General features: G+C 45.3%; 1 protein-coding gene across 1 annotated transcript in view; it reads right to left on the bottom strand.

The window, feature by feature from the left end:
- Positions 1–1,771: 1,771 nt before the first annotated feature.
- The window catches only part of PSD2 (pleckstrin and Sec7 domain containing 2), a 25,753-nt gene continuing 7,300 nt past the window's right edge, over positions 1,772–20,224 (bottom strand). The window contains exons 4-11 of the mRNA XM_028493444.2: positions 12,423–12,512; positions 11,251–11,294; positions 9,981–10,171; positions 9,739–9,809; positions 9,152–9,309; positions 8,114–8,258; positions 6,733–6,876; positions 1,772–3,821 (exon numbers count right to left, since the gene is read on the bottom strand). Coding sequence (XP_028349245.1) covers positions 3,612–3,821; positions 6,733–6,876; positions 8,114–8,258; positions 9,152–9,309; positions 9,739–9,809; positions 9,981–10,171; positions 11,251–11,294; positions 12,423–12,512 — 1,053 coding nt within the window. The 3' untranslated portion in view covers positions 1,772–3,611. The remainder of the gene's footprint in view (positions 3,822–6,732; positions 6,877–8,113; positions 8,259–9,151; positions 9,310–9,738; positions 9,810–9,980; positions 10,172–11,250; positions 11,295–12,422; positions 12,513–20,224) is intronic.

The raw sequence follows: 20,224 nt of genomic DNA, 5'->3' as shown, positions 1-20,224 counted from the left end.
CAGCTGGGAAATGGTGATGCTAATACCTACCTCAAAGGGTTGCTGTGGAGATTATATAGAGCGCCCAGGATTGCTTCTGGCACATGATAGATGTCTATTAATGGCTAATTTGATGATGACGATGATGACCATATCCTGTGCCTTGCATTCTTGAGTCACACAGAGAGTGGCAAAAACTGGATGAAAGGGAAGTGATGGAGAAAAGTAAAGAACTAGACATGTATTCATGTGGGGATGCTGGGAAAAAAAAGTACCTGTTACAAAGAAAAAAAGGAAATTAATGAACTAAATGCTACACAAACCTGCAAATCACTGACTTCTCTAGCCCCTATCTGATGATCTCATCCAGATCCCTGTGCCGGCTCTGTGTTTGCTATTGCCTCTAAATAAAATTTTCTGAGAGCTGGTAATTCCTCTATGTGATTTATGATCTCTGTATGACCCTGAGGAATTCTGAATGACCTCTTGGTGAACCCATCGACCTTTTCATGACCCAGTTTATTGTCCTCATTTGACCCTTCTGAGGGCCTGAGTTGCTATTACCTTCTAAATTTTCACTCAGAAACCACTTCCATGACTCCAATGAGCACACCGACCTCTATGTAACCCAAAGTAATTGTGGATGACCTCTTGGTGAACCTATTGACCTCTATGTGACCCCCAAGTAATTCTGAATGACCTCTTGGTGAACCCACTGACCTCTTCATGACCCAGTTTAGTATCCTCATTTGACCCTTATGAGGGCCCTAAGTTCCTACCTTCTAAATTTTTAGTCAGAAACCACCTCCATGACCCCAGTGAACCCATCTTCCTCTATGTAACCCCAAGTAATTCTGAATGGCCCCTTGATTAACTCATCGGCTTTCACATGACCCCATTTGGTACCTTCATTATCTGCTCTGGATTCTACGTTACCTGCTGAGAGTCTAAGGCCAGAACCTAATCAGTTTCCTTGACTCCCCATCATATCAGCCACCTATTCATTCACAGGTGTGAATGGAACCTAGGAGCAGGTGTGGCCAGAGAGGCCCCTTTTCTACTCACCTCTCAAATTCTGCCTTGGGGCATCTTTAGTATGGCCTGTCAGGAAGAGGTATAGCACAGTTAAGTGACTTTCCTACTACTACCCTGTCCCCCAGGAGCACTTAGGACATTCGGGTGGCTTCCTGAGTCAGTCTTCCCCACTTCTCCAATTCTTTTTTCTTCTCTCTGCCAGGTCATTTTTGGCTTGTCTCCCCAGCCCTTCCAGAGTCCCAAATGGAAATGGTGACTGTCTGTCCCCCTCCCCACTAGACTGTGAGCCCCGTGTGGACAGGGATCTGGTCAATCCTTTTCTCACCACAGTATCCCCAGCACCCAGCACAGTGTGCAGCACTGTTCACCTTCACGGAATGAGAGGATGGAGGCTCAAGAGACGCTGTCCTCAAGGGTCAGCCCCCAGGAGTCCCTGAGCCCACGTACACTTCCCAGGACCACCAGGTGGCGCAAACCACTTATCGCATCTCACCTGCAGTCCTCCGAGTCTCTGGATTTGGACAGTCCTGGAAAATGGACATATTAGGGACAGAGGTTGTGGAGGGAATATGATGGTCCATTAGAATGCAGAAAAAAAAGAACTTTGCTTTAGATTTATTTTCATCTCATCTTTTTAAAATTTCTATTTTTGTGTATGTTTTATAATGTACATAATATTTTAGTACAGTAGTACATGTATATAATTTACAATAAATAATTATACAATTAAGAAAGTGAACTAAAAGTTTTTTTACTGATGGGAGGCACAGCTAGTGCTCAGGGAAGCACACGTGTCTGCAGTGGATGGAGCCTGCTCCTCTGCTTTCACTCACCCACCCTCATGAGGTAGAGGGTGGGAAGCTGACCCCAAACTCAAAGGACCTTTGAGACAGCGTGGAGAAAAAAGAACAGAGAGCTTTTTTACGTTGCCACATTGCTCTTTCAATTTCACTTAAATGAACATTTACTTCCACTCAGCAAAGTGAAGGTGCCAGATGGTTTGGTTATAAAATACACTCAGCTGATCCAAATTAAATAACCTGGATTTAAATCACTACATCTCTCCACAGACTCACAGGTCCCTTGTATCAAATGTGAGTGGGCTTGTAAATGTTGGCTGCTTAGTTGCAAGGTTGGCTTATTAACTAAATATGTTACCACTGAGGTCAAATTGCTGGCCAAACTACAGTAATCTATTTTAAAAATAGAAAGGATTTGCTCATCACAGCTGTATTGCGGGTGCCATCACCCCCACCACTGTCAGTCTGAGGATTGCAGGGTTTAAAGGATGCTAGTCTGTGATCATCACATGGAAAATTATTCTTCCCAGACATGTCCTTCACTAGCGTTTCTGAGTCACTAGACGAGTACGAGAAATAGCAACCTAAAAAACAATCAACAACTTGTCATTCCACCTTTTCGCAAGACCAAGAATTAATGGCTTCCATAACCTTCCCCCAGCAAACATCTTTGGGCTTGTTGACAAATGGCTATTTGCAAGGCAGAGTGTCTTTTATTCCTGTAGCAGTAGATCTGTACAAGAGGCCACCTCTGGAGCTCAGAGACCCGGCAGCACCAACATAAAGACCAAAATATAAACAGGGCCATGGTCCCATCCCACTCACACCCCAGGATGCCTGTGGGACAGACAGGGCAGCACACACACACACACACACACACACACACACACTATTTATTCCAAAGCATTAACTGTAAGAGCAGTTTAAGTCACAGGTCAGCCGGAAGAGGGGGAAATAGGGTGAGAGGAGGTCATACTATCTCTACCTTCCCTCCCAGAGTGTCAGGACCTCCAGGGGCCAGAGAGCAGCCCTCCTTGCTAACAAGTGCATTCTGAAATAGGCTTTTCCTACCTCTTATTTCATCCTCTAACTGATATCAGTTCCAAAACCATCTCTAAAGGGGTTCTTATATATATATATAATTCTTATATATATACATTTATGTCCATATAAAAGAAAGCAGTAGTGGCCTCGATGGATGGAAGATGAGATGGACACACACTTGAGTGGAGAGAGCTTGGCACTGAGGGACAGGCCTGGGTCCTGGGTTATTGCCAGGTGAGGCAGGAGAATGGGGTGTGGTTCCCAAGGCTGCTGAGTGGAGGAGGAGAGGATAGTGCTGGTGGTCTGCAGACCTGCTGCTGGTCAACTCAGAGGAAGGAGGAGGAGAAAGGGTGGGAGTCCAAGCTGAGACCTGGGGTCAAGACCTGCCCTCGGAAACAAGGGACATGAGGGGAGGAACTTGTGAGAAGAGGAGAGCCTGGGAAGTCAACCACCCTTCCCACTTCTCCAGTGAGATGGTGTCTAGAGCATGCACACAACTGGCCTAGAAAATGAGGCTCTGGGGTGAAGAAGGATGTGAGAGCTGGGGAGAGGGTCGGAGGCCCAGAGCAGCCCCAGGATGCAAGATCAACATCATGAATAGCATCTCCATCTCCTTGGCCCACAGGGCTCTCCACACCCCCCTGGCTGCCCAACAACTGCCTGGAGCTGATCTGAGTGGCCCCTGGCTGGAACTGTGCTCACTGACCCCTCTGGGGGCACTGCCTGCCTCTGGGACCTGCCCATCTATGCCAGCTAAGTATCAGGCCCAGTGTTATCCCTCGTGGCTTTGCTGCCAGTCACAGTTCCGTGGCCCTGGCTGAGGGCAGGGCTCGAGTGTGTCTTGCGGAGAGAAGGGTCATCCCCCTCCAGGGTGGCCAGCCGGGCCTCAATCCGCTCCAGGTCATCTGAGCCCACTTTGATTTTCACAGCCAGGAGGTGGATGTAGGTCTCATAACGGCTTTTCTGGGGAAAGGGCAGAGAAAGGCCAAACACAAAGTCAAAAGACAAACAACAAAATGAGAAAAAAATGTATCTTATATGACAAAAGACTAATTTCCTTAATATTTAGAGAGCTCTCACAAATCAATAAAAAGGAGATAAACAACCCAATAAAAAATATTAGGCAAGGGACATGCACAGAAATTTCGCTCATAATTTTAAAAAATCCAAATTAATTGGCAAAATGACTTATTGGATATGATACCAAAAGCACAGACAAGAGTGAAAATAGACAAATGGGATTTTATCAAAATTTAAAACTTCTCTGTATCAAAGGACACAGTCAATAGAGTGAAAAGGCAATCTACAGAATGGGAAAAAAATATCTGCAAATCATAAATCTGGTAAGGGTCTAGTATCCAGAATATTAAAGGGAAAAAAAACCTCCTACAACTCAACAACAAAAACACAGCCCAATTTCAGGATGGGCAAAGGACTCCAATAGACATTTCTCCACAAAAGATATACTAATGACCAATAAGCACACAAAAGGATGCTCAACATCACTATTCATCAGGGAAATGCAGATCCAAACCACAATGAGATATCACCTCAAACACATTAAGATAACTACTATCAAAACAAAAACAAGGGCTTCCCTGGTGGCACAGTGGTTGAGAGTCCGCCTGCCGATGCAGGGGACGCAGGTTCGTGCCCCGGTCCGGGAGGATCCCACGTGCCGCGGAGCGGCTGGGCCCGTGAGCCATGGCCGCTGGGCCTGCGCGTCCGGAGCCTGTGCTCCACGAGAGAGGCCACAGCAGTGAGAGGCCCGCGTACCACAAAAAAACAAACAAACAAAAAAAAACAGAAAGTAACAAGTGTGTTGGTAAGGATGTGGAAGAATTGGAACCCAAGTACACTATTGCTGGGAATGTAAAATGGTACAGCTACCGTGGAAAACAGTGCAGCTATTCCTCAAAAAGTGAAAAATAATATTACCACGCAATTCAGCAATTCCACTTCTGGATATAAAAGCAGGACTGAAAGCAGGATCTCAAAGAAACATTTGCATACCCATGTTCATGGCAGCATTATTCACAGTAGCCAAAAGATGGAAGCAACCCAAATGTCCATCAGTCGATGAAAGGATAGCCAAAACGTGGTATACAAATACAACAGAATAGTATTCAGCCTTAAAAAGGAAGGAAATTCTAACGTATGCTACAACAGGGATGAACCTTGAGGACATTGTGCTGAGTGACACAGGCCAGTCACAAAAACATAAATTCTGCATGATTCCATTTATATGAAGTACCTAGAGAGTAGTCACATTCATAGAGACAGAAAGTAGAACTGTGGTTGTCAGGGGCTAAGGCTGGGAGGAGGGTGCTGAGGAGTCTTTGTTTAATAGTTATAGAGTTTCAGTTTGGGACGGTGAAAAGGTTCTGGAGATTGGTTGCCCAAGAACGTAAACAGGCTTAACACTACTGAGCTATGTACTTAAAAATGATGATAAGATGATGTTAAGATGATCAATTTTATGCTATGCTTTTTAACCACAATTTTTTTAAAAAAAATTTAATCCAAATTAAAACGGCAATAAGACACCACTTGTTAAACCTAGCAGATTAATGAAGATTATGTCCAGTGTTGGTGAGGGCCTGGAGAGAGAGGCACATTCATGAGCTATTAAAGGGGCTGTAAATTGGTAAACATTTAGGAGGGAGATTTGGCAGTGTCTGAGGCCTTGACTCCGAGCTTCAGGCCCTCACTGCAGTCCCAGGGAAGGCAGGGACTAAGGGTCACGAGACCCTGTTCTCACCCAGCTCTGCCACAGGAGCTGAAAGACCCCTCATTTTGGGCTTCACCTCCCCTACCCTTCATTCTCCCCACCACTCCCCGCCACCCCCAGTTAAGCCAGGCAAGGGGTGAGAAAGACCAGGGCTCTGGAGCCACAGTCAATTGCCTGGGTTAGGATCCTGGCTCCTGCACTTCCTGTGTCACCTCAACCATGTGATCCAACCTCTCCAAGCCTCGATTTCCCCATCTGTAAAATGGGGATAATAACAAATCCCATGTCACAGAGTTCATATGAGGATTAAATCAATCAATACAAGGGAAGTGAAGAGAATCACACCTGCCAATCAGTGTGGCTTTTTTTACATCACAGAGAGAGTGAAATTGAGAAGACTTCCGAAAGCCATAAAGTGTTATGTTTTTCAAAAGGTCAGGATCTATCCTGGGAGCTCTCCTCTCTCCTCTATGCTGCAGTAGAAAATCAGAGTGGAAATCTAGAGACTGAGAGGGGCGACTTCCCACCCTTTCTGCTCCGGGGGCTTCCTGACTTGGTCTCAGCCTCTCTTGTGTCTGTCCACGCCCCTGGTGCAGGTCGGTCCAAAATGGACAAGTGGTTCCTGCCTTCCTCCCCCAAGTCCACCCCACCATCCTTCACCCCACTGTGGGGCAGAACCAGGGGAGGGGGCAGAGACAAGACGGAAAGAAGGGAGAGTTCAGAAGGAAAGACCCAGGTGCTCTGCTTGATAAACCTATGTGAAAGAGGCATATGAGACACAAGGGGGGAAAGTCACGTGGAGAGGGCTTATGAGTTCTGTGGTTTGGTCGCAAAAACTTCCCGAGAAGCTGGGCCTATGGGGAAAGGGGAGGTGAGGATGGGGCTTGGAGAAAGATGTAGAGGGGTGACAGGGGTCTCTGGTAGAGCCCGTCTGGTGCTCTTTGAGAGACATAAGTGAGGGCACAATTGTTTGTGCAGCTGGACTGTGCAGAGATTGGCCCACAGGAGACCATGGTCCACGACTACCTCAGGGGAGCCCCCAAAGCAGGAGCCCCTGGTCGGGGAGTGATGTGGAAGGCAGGAGCTGGCCTCTTCCTCCTGCTCCAGCCCTGTCCTTCAAAATCCCTCCTTTGAAGGGCCCACCTCAAACGTGAGATAATGCTCCTTCAGCCGGTTCTCCTCAGCCTCCTTGGACTTGATGCCCCGCTCGACCGGGTGACGCCTGTGCTCAGCCAGCTCTGCAGCCACCTGCCTCAATTTATTCTCATGAGAACGCAGCTGCTCCTCCTGCAAAGACAAGTCATGGACTCTGAGGTCCCACCCTCAGGAGGGCTGTCCCACCAGGAGCTGCTTCCCCAAAGGGAAACTGAGGCCTGGCCAGGGTCGTCAAATACACAGGGGCAGAGCCGGGTCTAGGCCCAAGGGAGCGTTCCGCCGCTGCCTTCATTCCTCCCCTCCTGCCATTGGCATCAGCTCTCCTAGAGCCTCCCCAGCAGGCTCAGGAGATGAGAGACCCTCACACTGTGTGTGGACGCAGACACTCCCTTACACAAACACACAGTCACCCAGACACAGCCCCTGGCTCCTATGAACGCTCACATGCACACAAACCCGCTGGACCAAGGGGCAGCCCGGCCTCGGCACCCCCTGGCTTCATACGATGCACACAGTCTCTCACATTCATGCCCGGACACGTCTGATGGCCACAGACCCAGGATCACACCCAAAGACACTGTCACTCACAGACAAGTGCACAGTACACCCCAGCCATCACAGCACAGCCAGACCCCTTTGTGCCATGCAGGCAGTGGGCTGCATGCATTTGTGTGTGTGTGGGGGGGGTGTATGTGTGTGCGCAGACACAAGTATGGTGTAGGTGTGGGTGCACAGCACGTGTGTATGCACATAAACATGCGTGTGCTTGAATGGTATGTGTGCACGTGGGGGGAGTGTGCCCTGCTGGCACAGCCCCAGGGGCTCTGTGGAGAAGACCCCGGACAAGGGCCCTGACAGGAAGGGAAGTATGGCGCTGCCCCTGCCCCCCATCTCACAAGTAGTGGCCCACCAGTTATCCTCTCCTCTCAAAAAAAACTCTGAAAAATGGAGTATTAATGAGTAGGAGTTTTTAAAGGATTACAAATAAAATATTTAAGGGTAGGTGACGGAAGCAAAAGAGCCCTGGATGAAAGGGCAGCCAAGTCTCACCTGTCGCTCGCTCCCTGTGACACACACATTCTCTCCCATTCGTCCCAGACACACATTATGCCCACAGACCACAACCACATCCACAGGACACACTGCCACTGGCACACCCAGGCCACTGTGTGGTGTGTGGCCTCAGTCTCCCCGTCTGTAAATGGGGGTGGGGTGCGGTGGAGATGGAGGAGAATATCTGCCCCTTCGGCTTGTCTCTTAGCCCAGGACCAGGCGCCGGACAGGCACTGAGGTAAAGGCTGTTGAATGGGGGGCCTGGCACAGCAGAGGCAGCCTGGGGAGGTGGTGTTGTGATCCTAGGAGCTTGTACCTGGCAGAGGCGAGTGGTGCAGGAGGGCAGCAGGGGCCGACAGAACTTCTTCATGGAGCTAACAGCAGCTGGGAAGGCGGGCGCCGAGAAGATGGCAGCCACCAGGTTGATCCTAAGGATCCAGGACAGCATTTCTTCCTTGCTCCTGGGGACAGGAGGCGAGGGGAGAGCGCACTGGCTTCTCACAATAGGACTCCCTATCCCACACCCAGCACCCAGTACCCAGCATCAGCCTGGCACAGAGAGGGCATAAAGACCTCCGTGTAAGTGGGCAAAGGAGTGAGGGAGGATGGCAGGATGGGGGCTGGATGGGCCTGGTCACGTCTGTGTAGAGAGCTCCCCTTCTATCCCAGCTCCCAGGCAAGACCTGGATTTTCATGTGAAAATAAAGCTGCCCAGCCAGGTTCGAAGCTAATGAGTGTGAGACCAGCAGGCGATTGTTAGAGGCAGCTGGGCAACTGGTCACCCCCACTCGGCCATCTCGTCCCTGCCCCACTACCTGGCCCGGCACGTCCACTCCTGTCCTGAGAGCTCACTTACCAGCCTCCCCCCTTTTAAGCTCATCTGACACATGAAACCCCAATCTCAAGTCACAGGAGGATGGAGTGCAGGGGAGTGGAAAGAAGGTCTTACGGAGAAACTGTAGGGTGAGTCTTTTGCACCCATCCCCCCGACTTTAAGTGGAGGATGATAAAGATCCCATATGCCCTGTATTTAGGGACTTCAGTGCACATCAGAATCGCCTAGAGGGCTTGTTAAAACACAATTGCTGGCCCATCCCCAGCCTTTTTGATTCAGGAGGTCTAAGGTGGGACCAGAGAAACTGCATTTCTAACAGGTTTTTCAGGAGATGCTGAGGGGACCACACTTGAGAACCAGTGCTGCTGGGGAGGGACCCAAGCTGTTTACGGATACACTCACTCTCATGGCTGCTGTGCAGGGGAAGCTAAGGGCGCCTCCCCTGAGGTGGACGAGGCGAGGGGATGGGGCAGGTCCTGAGCCCAGGATGGGAGCGAGGGTGCTCCCACTCCTACTTACGGTGCCTGGAAGAGGAAGACCCTCCAGTCGGCTGTCTTCAGCTTGAGCACATTGGACTTCTTGCTGTAGTCGGAGGCCCTGGTGGCCAGAGCATGGTGCACACGAATGGCGTTCTTCAAGTCACCCTCAGACAGGGCTTTGTCAGGCCTGTACTCATCCTGGACAGGCCAGGTAGGGGGTGGACAAGCCTCTGTCATCACCAGGCTCTGGCTTACTGACCCATACTTCCTCCACCCTCACTGTCCCTCCCTTTTGCTCTCCTTCTCTCTGTCCCTGTACATCCCACCATTATTCAGCTGCTGCCACCGTGATGCCATGCCCACCCCAACAAGACTCACCAGGCACTCCTCCCCATTTGGTCTCAGAAGCCTGAACAGGCCTTACACTGGGTATCCTCTGAACCCCTGAACATTCAAAAGACCCCTCCCTGAAACCACCAAAGCCCTTCGTAAGCCCAAGTAAGGCCTTTGATGGGGGAGGACCCAGAATCTGCCTAAGCCCTAGGTCCTGCCCGGGACCCTCTGGACACCACAAGGCAGGGGCTGAGCTGGCCCTTTCTGGGTAAGGACTCTGGGGTAGTCTCTCACCTTCTGCAGGTACAGAATGGTCCCTTTGAGCACCGCGTAGAATTTCTTCCAGCCACGCCTCCCACGGGGCGCTGGGGAGGGGGGCACGGGTAGTGTGGCCACAACCAACCACCCCGATATCTCTTCCCTTGTGTCCCCTACACGTCTGCCTGCATGGGCATTACCAGAGGAGGGGCCAAGGGGGTGTGGACCCCCTCCGGACTAGCATCCCTCCCCATGCCCCTTCCCCGCCTGACACCCACTCCTCTTGCCATCCATGTCGGCGTGAGTCTTCCGGGTCAGCACACCATGCTTGTAGGTGGTGGCGCTGAGAGCCTGTGGGACATCCAGGAAGGGGTTGCTACCATCCAGGATCCGTGTCACCTTCTTTGTGCCTGTCCCAAACTTGTCATCCACCAGCTCAGACAGTGATTTCCTCAGCTCATCTTCATCACTAGGAAAGTACTAGGCCTGAGTACCACTTCCACGGAGGCCTCATCCCCACGTCAACATGCCCTCTCCCCACAAAACACTCCTTTGGAAGCCAGTTACAGGTAAAGAGCAGAGATAAGGAGGTTCCAGTTCCAGACCACAGGTCCATACCTTTTTCCCCTCCCCTGAGTCTTCAATTCTGACATCTCTCCTCTGAGCTTTGATTTTTGGCCTCCAAGCTCCAATCTTCACCCTTGATCACAAAGCTGGAGACCTTACTACCTTCAGGCTTCCTTCCTTGTCTTCCTTCTCCTCTCTGAAAGCCCAGCCCCAGGGAGCAGTAACCCATGGCCAGACTGCCCAAGCCCCAGGGACATGGTGAGGGAGGGAAGGTCAGTAGATGAGGCCCCTAAAGTCTAGGTTCCCCAGCCTAGGAGCCCTGGTATAAGAATGCCAGCTCTCCCCAGTTGGGTTGGGGTTCCTAACAATCCCTGCCTGGGACCTCTTAATGGACCCAAAGACCCAGGCTGCCCTGGGGAGTACAGCAACTCCCCAGTGGAGTGGCAACTTTCCTCAGGAGGCTGTTAGTCTCCCCAATCAGCAAGGTCACCACACCTCTTTCCAGATGGCTGGGCACCTCCAGGTCTCACTGCCCTCACAGGGGAAGAAGTTAGGGGGCAGTCACCTCTCCCCATTGCCAACAGCATTACCACCTCAACATGGTCAGATTACTGGAGTTGTAAAGGGACTCATAGCTCATGCCTGCCTACCTCCCCGAGGGGAAAGAGCTATCATCATTGGGAATAGCGGCAATATCCCCTGAACAGAAAACCTGTTGTGAACATCATGAAACTAAACTCACAGTTCAATCTATTCCATAGCTGTAAACATGGCACACTTTTTATCAAGAAAGAAAACAAACCCAAAGGGGAACTCAACACCAGGAGCTGGCCAGCTGGCCAGGGGTCACCAGGGCCCTGGGTGGGAGAAATCAGCACCATGGAGAGTAACCGGCGTGACTTCCCAGTACCCCCAGCCGCTCCCCCTCCCCCCTCCCCGTAATTCAGTCTCCCCATACCTGTGCCCATGGGCACTACTCACATGGCCCATTCCAGCTTTTCATTCTTGATGGAGTTGTAAAGGGTCTGGGAGAGGGGGAAAAAAGAGAGAGAGGAGTTCAATGGACAGTCAAAGAAATCTCCATCTAGCAATGTGGATGCAGTGAGGGAGCATCTTTTCAGCCAGTGGGGCAAAGCAGGTGTTTGTTTGATTCACACTTATTTATTGGATGGGTAAATAAATGGGGGATGGGTGGGTGGATTCGTTTTTAGATGATTGGATAGACTTGAGGATGAGTGGGTGGATGGGTTGGTAGGCAGGTGAATGGGCAGGGAAATGGGTGAGTGGATGGGTGGGTGAGTGGATGTGGAGTGTATATAGGGGACTGTGTAGGAGTGTATGTGTGGGTGATGGGTGAATGGGTGGGTGTAAGGGCAGGTGAATGATTGAGTTGCAGGGGGGGTGGGTGGATGGAAGGATGGGTATATGGGAGGATGGGTAGATGAGTGGATGAGTAGACAGGGAGTAGGTGGGTGAAGGGACTGGGATTATTTGATCTTACTTACAAAAACACTCTTAAGTGCTTCCTGACAGTGAAGAACATAATTATGGTAAGAACAGCGATGGAGGCAATGTTTATTTTTTGACCTCCGGACTCACTATTCAACTGCCCACCTGATATCATCAGGTCCCTCTAACTCACTATCTAAAACTGAACTCATCATCTACCCCTCAGAAACCTGCTCCTCTTCCTCCAACGTGGAGAACTGACAGGGCTTGAAAGGCCAGAATTCCACCTTGGGCTTCAGCCTCAAAAGGAAATTAGATTCCTGATGATGTTGAAAGAATAAGTGGTCTTTTCCCTGTGGTAATGATAATGATGGTGGTGGTGAAGGTGGTAGTGGTGATAAAGGTGGTGGTGATAGTGGCGGCAGCTGTGACAATGGGTGGCAAGTTTGAGGATTACCATGACAGCAATAATGATAGTGGAGCACTAAAAACAAATCTCACAGAGCCTACCCCTCTGCCTAACTCAGGGAACACATAACAGTCACATGTTGAGCAGGATGGTCTCTACCTCTGTCCCAAAGTCATCACGACCCTGAACCCAGAATTAGGAATCTCGACCATCAGGATTTAGTGGGCAGAAACCTCTCTCCTCTCCACCCACCCTGGACACAGCTGGGGCCATAGGGACCCTTAGCAATTTATACCTTCAGCAGGTCTTTGGCAAAGTCTTGTCCGTCATTCAGCTGGTCCAAGTTGGCAATGAATTGCTGGCAGGACATCTTCTTGCCAATGTTCTGTAATGGAGAAATGGTTCTGCCTGAGAGTAGGGATGGAGGTTGGTGTGGTCCCCACACCCTGCCCTGCCCGGCCAGAAGGGATGAGGCAGCATCAAGGGCAGTAATGAAAAAAGACTGCCTGGATTTCCCTTTGTCTCCCAAGAGTTTACAAAACTCTTTTTCACATTCAAGATTCTATTGGATCCTCAAGCATAATGAGAGGTTGGGGTTCTCCTCAAACCCAGATGAAGGAGTCAGGTTAGATGATGTATTGTAATAGCTGACATTTGCCGGTGCCTAGCATGTTCCAGGTATTGTACTCAACATGCATTATCTTATTTCCTTCTCACAACAAAGAGAAGGTGAGGTGGGTGTTATTATTATCCCCACTTGACAGGTAAGGAAACTGAGGTGCAGGAAGGTGAAGTGACGTGCCCATGATCACACAGCAAGGAAGTAGAAGGGCTGAGTGTGTCTGACACCAAAGCCCGTGCTCTCACCCGCTACTCCATGGTTAACTCTCCCAAGGTCACACAGCACCAGGACTTGAACCCAGGCCTCTTGGCTCCTGAGCAGAAGCTCTGTGTATTCCGTCACAACTGTCTCACCCTCTCACCTGTACAGAGGGGCGGCAAGACCTCCAAGAGGTAGGTGAAGTGAGGGAGAGTTTGGTCTTAAGAGAATCAAAAATCAATTTCCACCAACACACGTGGGTACCCCATGCTGAGCTGCACTGGGACCAAGGGAGCCCAAGCAGATGGTTTCACTCCAGGAGGCACAAACAGACAAAGAGCTGGGAATGACTGCATCCCAAAGTTCTGCCTTCGTTTTTTAACAAATGATTACAAGAGGGGCTCCAGCCCTCCAAACCCAACATCTGATGTGCATACTTTCAGACTTGCAGTGTTCACGTTTGAGGAAACACTGGTGGCACTTCACCTTTGAGAAGACAAAGGCCCTTGAACACTAGATATTTACTGGTGTAGGATTTTGTGGATTTAGGTTTGCTATAAGGCAGTGTTTCCCAAGATTCACCTACAGATGGGAATAGGAATTCCCCCCAGAAAAGGATTTCATAATCAAATAAGTTTATATGTTTCAGAGTTTTTAATGTGCTTCTGTGTGTTAAGAGCCTCCAAGGAGAGGATTCCACGTACAGTGTCTCAAACTTATTGACCTTGGCACTATTTTAGCAAAGATTCTATTAACATCATGTGGGACATTCACACACCACAGAAAATAATTTAGAAAACAATGATAGAAAGCTTTATAAGTAGCTGGCAAGCAAGAATTTTCTATATCTTTCCCAAAGGGTTAAGGAGAAATGACCTATGTGTGCCTTAATATAGTATGTTTCATAAGTCTATGTGTATATTTTACATGTACATATATGTATTATGTATACATGTATATAGTCATTTATGTATACATTCATAATTGAGGAGTATGAGGGTAATGTTGATAATATTGCCTGAGTTCCACACACACTGAACATTCCCCAGCCATCAGTCAGGGGTGCAAAATCAAAAAATAACCAGGCAAGATTTCCAGTCCTAGTAATGACAGACTATCTTATTGCAGATGAACCTTCCCATCAGAAACAATTGCTGGTCAAAATATTAATAAAACATTTATGTGAAGACACTGGAGAAATATAAGAGCAATGAGGACTTCAAGGCTAAAAATCCTGCAAATAAGGGAAACATGGAGGTGGTGAGGCTGACTAGGAGCAGCTTTCCTCTTTGAAGTATTTGTCATTTCTCAAGCAGTGGCCAAAAGGGTGAGCAACTGAGTGGTCAATAGGACTAGAGAACAAAAATTGGAATTCAGGGCCCACCAAGGACAAGGGGCCCTGGGAAACACTCTGGTCATACTTCAGCAAAACACCTGAAATTAAGAAAGGAAGGAAATTCTTCAGACAGAAGGAAAGTTATCTCAGATGGAAGCATGGAGAAGCAGAAAGGAATGAAGAGCAACAAAAAGGGTGGCTAAGTCTAAATGAATATTGACTGTGCAAAATAACAATAATAAATTTTTCTGGGGAATAAAATATAGAAAGAGATATAATATTTAAAAGGATGATAACAGTAGTATGTAAGTTGAGAAGACAAATAAATGAAATTGAGGCATTTTAAGGTTATTTCATTTCCCAGGATGTGGTAAAAAGTATTTTAACAAGTCAGGGATGCATACTGCAAGCCACAAAAAGAATTCTAAAAGAATTCACAACTAACAAGCTAACAGGGGAAAATGGAATTCTAAAAAATACTTAAATAATCCAAAAGTAGGCAAGAAAGGAGAAAAAATAAATAAAAAGCAATATAGACCAGATGAGTCAAAGAGTAAGCTGGTATGTTTGAACTCAAATATATTAGTAATTCATTAAATGGTACAATTAAAAGGCAAAGATTAATAGACACCTCTTAAATATAAAGGGACAGAAATCTTGGAAAAAGGATAGAAAAAAGATATACATGCAAACACTAGCAAAAGAACTCCAGTATAACTACCCTAATAACTGACAAAATAGACTTAAAGGCAAGAAGCATTACTAGAAATAGAGACATCTCATAATGATAAAAGGGTCAATCTACCAGAAGATATAAGCATCCTAAATTTGTATGCACCTAATAATAAAAGTCTCAAAAAATAAAAGACAAAAATTGACAGAACTAAAAAGAGAAAGACATTCACGATCTTGGTTGGAGATTTTAACACTTCTTTCAGTAACAAGAAGAACAAAAATACTAAGCAATTAATTTGTTAATAACAATCAATTAATTAATGCCAACAAATTTAAAAACCTAGATAAAATAAACAAATTCCTAGAAACACACAAACTACCAAAACTGGCTCAAGCAAAAATAGGAAATCTGAATAGACCTAAAAAGAAGTAGAGATTCAATCAGTAATCAAAAACCACACAAAAGAAGTCTAAGACCAGATGGCTTCACCAGTGAAGTTTACCAAACATTTAAAGAAAAATTAACACCAATACTTCTTAAGCTCTACCTAAAAATTGAAAAAGAGGGAACACTTCCTAACTCATTCTATAAGGCCAGCATTACCTTGATACCAAAACCAGACAAAGAAATCACAAGAAAATAAAACTATAGAACAGTATCCCCTATAAACAAAAATGTAAAAACCCTCAACAAAATACTAGCAAACAGCAGCATATTAAAAGGATTATGGACTTCCCTAGTGGCCCAGTGGTTAAGAATCCGCCTGCCAATGCAGGGGACACGGGTTCGAGCCCTGTTCCAGGAAGATCCCACATACCGCAAAGCAGCTAATCCTGTGCACCACAGCTACCGATCCTGCACTCTAGAGCCCACAAGGCACAACTACTGAGCCCACGTGCCACAACTATTGAAGCCTGTGCGCCTAGAGCACATGCTCCACAACAAGAGAAGCCACCGCAATGAGAAGCCTGCACACCACAATGAAGAGCAGCCCCCACTCGCCACAACTAGAGAAAGCCTGTGCGCAGCAACGAAGACCCAACGCAGCCAAAAGTAAATAAATAAATAAATTTTTTTTAAAGGATTATATATCATGATCAAGTGGAATGCATCCCAGGAATGCAAAGGTAGTTCAACATATAAAAATCTATCAACAGGGGCTTCCCTGGTGGTGCAGTGGTTGGGAGTCCACCTGCCAATGCAGGGGACATGGGTTCAGGCCCTGGTCTGGGAGGATCCCACATGCCACGGAGCGACTAAGCCTGTGCTCCACAATTACTGAGCCTTCACTCTACAGCCCGTGAGCCACAAGTACTGAAGCCCGCCCACCTAGAGTCCGTGCTCCCCAACAAGAGAAGCCACCACAATAAGCCCGCTCACCTCAACAAAAGAAAGCCCACGCATAGCAACAAAGACCCAATGCAGCCAAAAATAAATAAAATTTTTTAAAAAATCTATTAACATAATACAGCACATTAATAGAAAGAAGGGGGGTAAAAAACATGATCATTTCAATTGGTGTAGAAAAAGCATTTGGCAAGATTCAACACTTCTTTCATGGAAAAAACACTCAACAAACTAGGAATAGAAGAGAACTTCCTCAACATGATAAAAGGCATTTATGAGAAACCCACAGCTAACATCACACACTCTGGTGAAAGACTGAAAGATTTCCCCCTAAGATCAGGAAAAGGCAAGAATACCCATTTCCCCCATTTCTATTCAACATTGTACTAGAAGTTCTAGCCAGAGCAATTAGATAAGAAAAATAAAAGTCCCCCAAATTAGAAAGAAAGAAGTGAAATTATCTCTATTCACAGATGAAATGATCTTATATACAGAAAATCCTAAAGAACCCACCAAAAAACTATTAGAGCTAATACACAAATTCAGTAAAGTTGCAAGATATAAGATCAACACACAAAATCAATTACATTTCTATATGTTAGTAATGAACAATCATAAAATGAAATTAAGAAAACAATTCCATTTACAATAGCATCAAAAGGAATAAAGTACTTAGAAACAAATTTAACCAAGGAGGTGAAAGACTTGTACATTGAGAACTAAAAAAGGTTGCTGAAAGAAATTAATGACATAAATAAATATAAAGACATCCTGTGTTCATGGACTGGAAGACTTAATATAGTTAAGATGGTAATACTTCACAAACTGATCCACAGATTAAATACAATTTCTATCAAAATCCCAACGGCCTTTTTTGCAGAAATGTAAAAGCTTATCCTCAAATTCATATGGAATTGTAAGGGATCCCAATAGCCAAAACAATCTTGGAAAAGAACACATTCTGATTTCAAAACTTACTACAGAGCTAGACTAATCAAAACAGTGGGACACTGGCATAAGAATAGATATATACATCAGTGGCATAGAATTAAGACTCCAGAAATAAACCCATACATCTATGGTCAATTGATTTTTTTAATTGAGTAAATCTGACATATAACATTGTGTAAGTTTAAGGTGTACACTGTGTTACTTTGTTTTTCTGTTGTTGGTGTTTTCTGCGGAGGGGCCACACCATGCAGCACGTGGGATCTTAGTTCCCCGACCAAGGATCAAACCCATGCCCCCTGCATTGGGAGCATGGAGTCTTAATCACTGGACCACCAGGGAAGTCCCTACACTGTGTTACTTTGATACATTTATAAATTGTAATGCTATGATCAATTGATTTTTGACAAGTGTACCAAGACCACCCAACGGGGAAAGAATAGTCTCTTCAACAAATGGTGCTGGGACAAATGTGCTGGGAAATTTGAATATCCACAGCAAAAGAATGAAGTTGGACCCTTACCTCACACCATATACAAAAAGTAACTCAAAATGAATCAAAGATCTAAACATAAGAGCCAACACTATAAAACTCTTAGAAGAAAACATAGGGCTAAATCTTCATGACCTTGTATTTAGCAATGGTTTCTTAGATATGACACCAAAAGCACAAGCAAAAAAGAAAAAAATAGATAAACTGGATTGCATCAAAATTTAAAACTTTTGTGCCCCAAAAGACACTATTGAGAGAATGAAAAGACAATCTATAAAAAGGGAAAATTTTTTCTAACCATATATCTGATAAGAGTACAGTATTTAGAATAAATAAAGAACTCTTACAACTCAACAACAAAAACACAAGCAACCCAATTAAAGAAAAGCAAAAGATTTAAATAGGCATTTCTCCAAAGAAGATATACAAATGATCAATAAGCATATGAAAAGATGCTCAAGATTACTAATCATTAGGTAAATGCAGATTAAAACTATAATAAGATATAACTTGGCTATTATCAAAAAGCAGAAAATAACAAATGTTGGTAAGGAGGTAGAGAAACTGGAAACTTTGTGCACTGCTGGTGTGAATGTAAAATGGTGCAATCATTATGGAAAATAGCATGGTTGTTCCTCAAAAAGTGAAAAATAACATCATCATATGATCCAGCAATACTACCTCTGGGTATATACCCAAAAGAATTAAAAGCAGAGTCTCAAAGAAATATTTGCACACCCATGTTCATAGCAGCACTATTCACAGTAGCCAAAAGATGGAAGCAACCCAAATGTCCAAGAGCAGATGAAAGGATACACAACATGTGGTATATACATACAGTGTAATAGTATTCAGTCTTAAAAAGGAAGGAAATTCTGATACATGCTACAACATGGATGAACCTTGAGGATATTATGCTAAGCGACATAAGCCAGCCACAGAAACAAATTCTGTGTGATTCCACTTATATGAGGTATGTAGAGTAGTAAAATTCACAAAGACAAAAAGTAGAATGGTGGTTGCCAAGGGCTGGGGGGCAGGGAATGGGGAGTTGTTCAATGGATATAGAGTTTCAGTTTGAGAAGATGAAAAAGTTCTGAAGACTGGTTGCACAACAATGTGAATAGACTTAATACTACTGACCTATACATAAAAAAATGGTGAGGATGGTAAATTTTATGTAATGCATATTTTACCACAATTTTTTATTTTTTTTACAACTTTAAATAAAAATTATAAAAACCCCCAAAATGGGCAAGGTATCAATACCTGAATAGTCATTTCACCAGAGAAGATATACAAATGGCCACAAGCACATGAAAATATGCTCAATATCATTAGTCACTAGGGAGATGCAGATTAAAACCAAAATGAGATACCACTTCATACCCACTAGAACAGCTATCATTAAAAAAGAAAAGAAAGAAAGAAAAGAAAAGAAGTGTTGGCAAGGAGGTGAATAAATTGAAACCCTTATACATTACTAGTGGGAATTTTAAATGGTTCAGCCACTATGGAAAATAGTTTCACAGTTTCTCAAAAAGTTAAACATAGAATTACCATAAGATGCAGCTGGTCTACTCCTAGGAATTGAAAACGTGTTCAAACAAAAACTTGTACACAAATGTTCAGAGTAACACTATTCACAATATCAAAATGGTGGAAACAATCCAAACATTCACTAAAAGACAAATAGATACACAAAATGTGGCATATCCATTCAATGGAATATTATTCGGCCATAAAAACAAATGAAATTATGACACATGCTATGACATGGATGAAGCTTGGAAACATTACACTAAGTGAGAGAAGCCAGATACAAAAGGCTACATACTATATGATTCCATTCACATTAAATATCCAGAATAGGCAAATCCATAGAGACAGAAAACAAATTAGTGGTTGCCAGGGACTGGAGGAAGGAGAGAATGGGGAGTGACTGTGAAGGGGTACGGGGTTTCCTTTTGGGGTGATGAAAAAGTTTTGGAACAAGAGAGTGGTGATGGTTGCACACCGTGTGAATGTACTTAATTCCACTGAATTGTACACCTTAAGCTGGTTAAAATGGTAAATTTATGTCTTGTATATTTTATTACCATAATAAAAAAATCATTAAGGATATACAAGATTTTTACAACACAGTTAAAAGACTTGACCTTATCAACACATAGAACATTACAACCAACAACTGCAGAATACACTTTCATCTACTAAAATCCATCTCTCTCTGGATGGGAAAGTAAGATAATCAACTGCAAAAAAGTGAAATCATATTGGGTAAATTACCTGATTTAAAATAAAATAACAACAATACCCAGGCAAAAAGACATGTACCAGAAAAGAAAAAGAAAGAGAGAAGGTAAGGGAAAGGAAGGGAAGGGAAGGAAAGGAAAGGAAGAAAGGGAGAGAGAAAGAGAAAGGAAGGAAAGGAAGGAAAGAAAGAAAGGAAGGAAGAAAAAAAAAAAGAAAGAGAG

Source organism: Physeter macrocephalus, chromosome 8 (genome assembly GCF_002837175.3).
Source record: "Physeter macrocephalus isolate SW-GA chromosome 8, ASM283717v5, whole genome shotgun sequence".
Classification (NCBI taxonomy): Eukaryota; Metazoa; Chordata; class Mammalia; order Artiodactyla; family Physeteridae; genus Physeter; species Physeter macrocephalus.
Note: the sequence above shows the minus strand (reverse complement) of the source record. Positions and strands in the feature narration are given on the sequence as shown.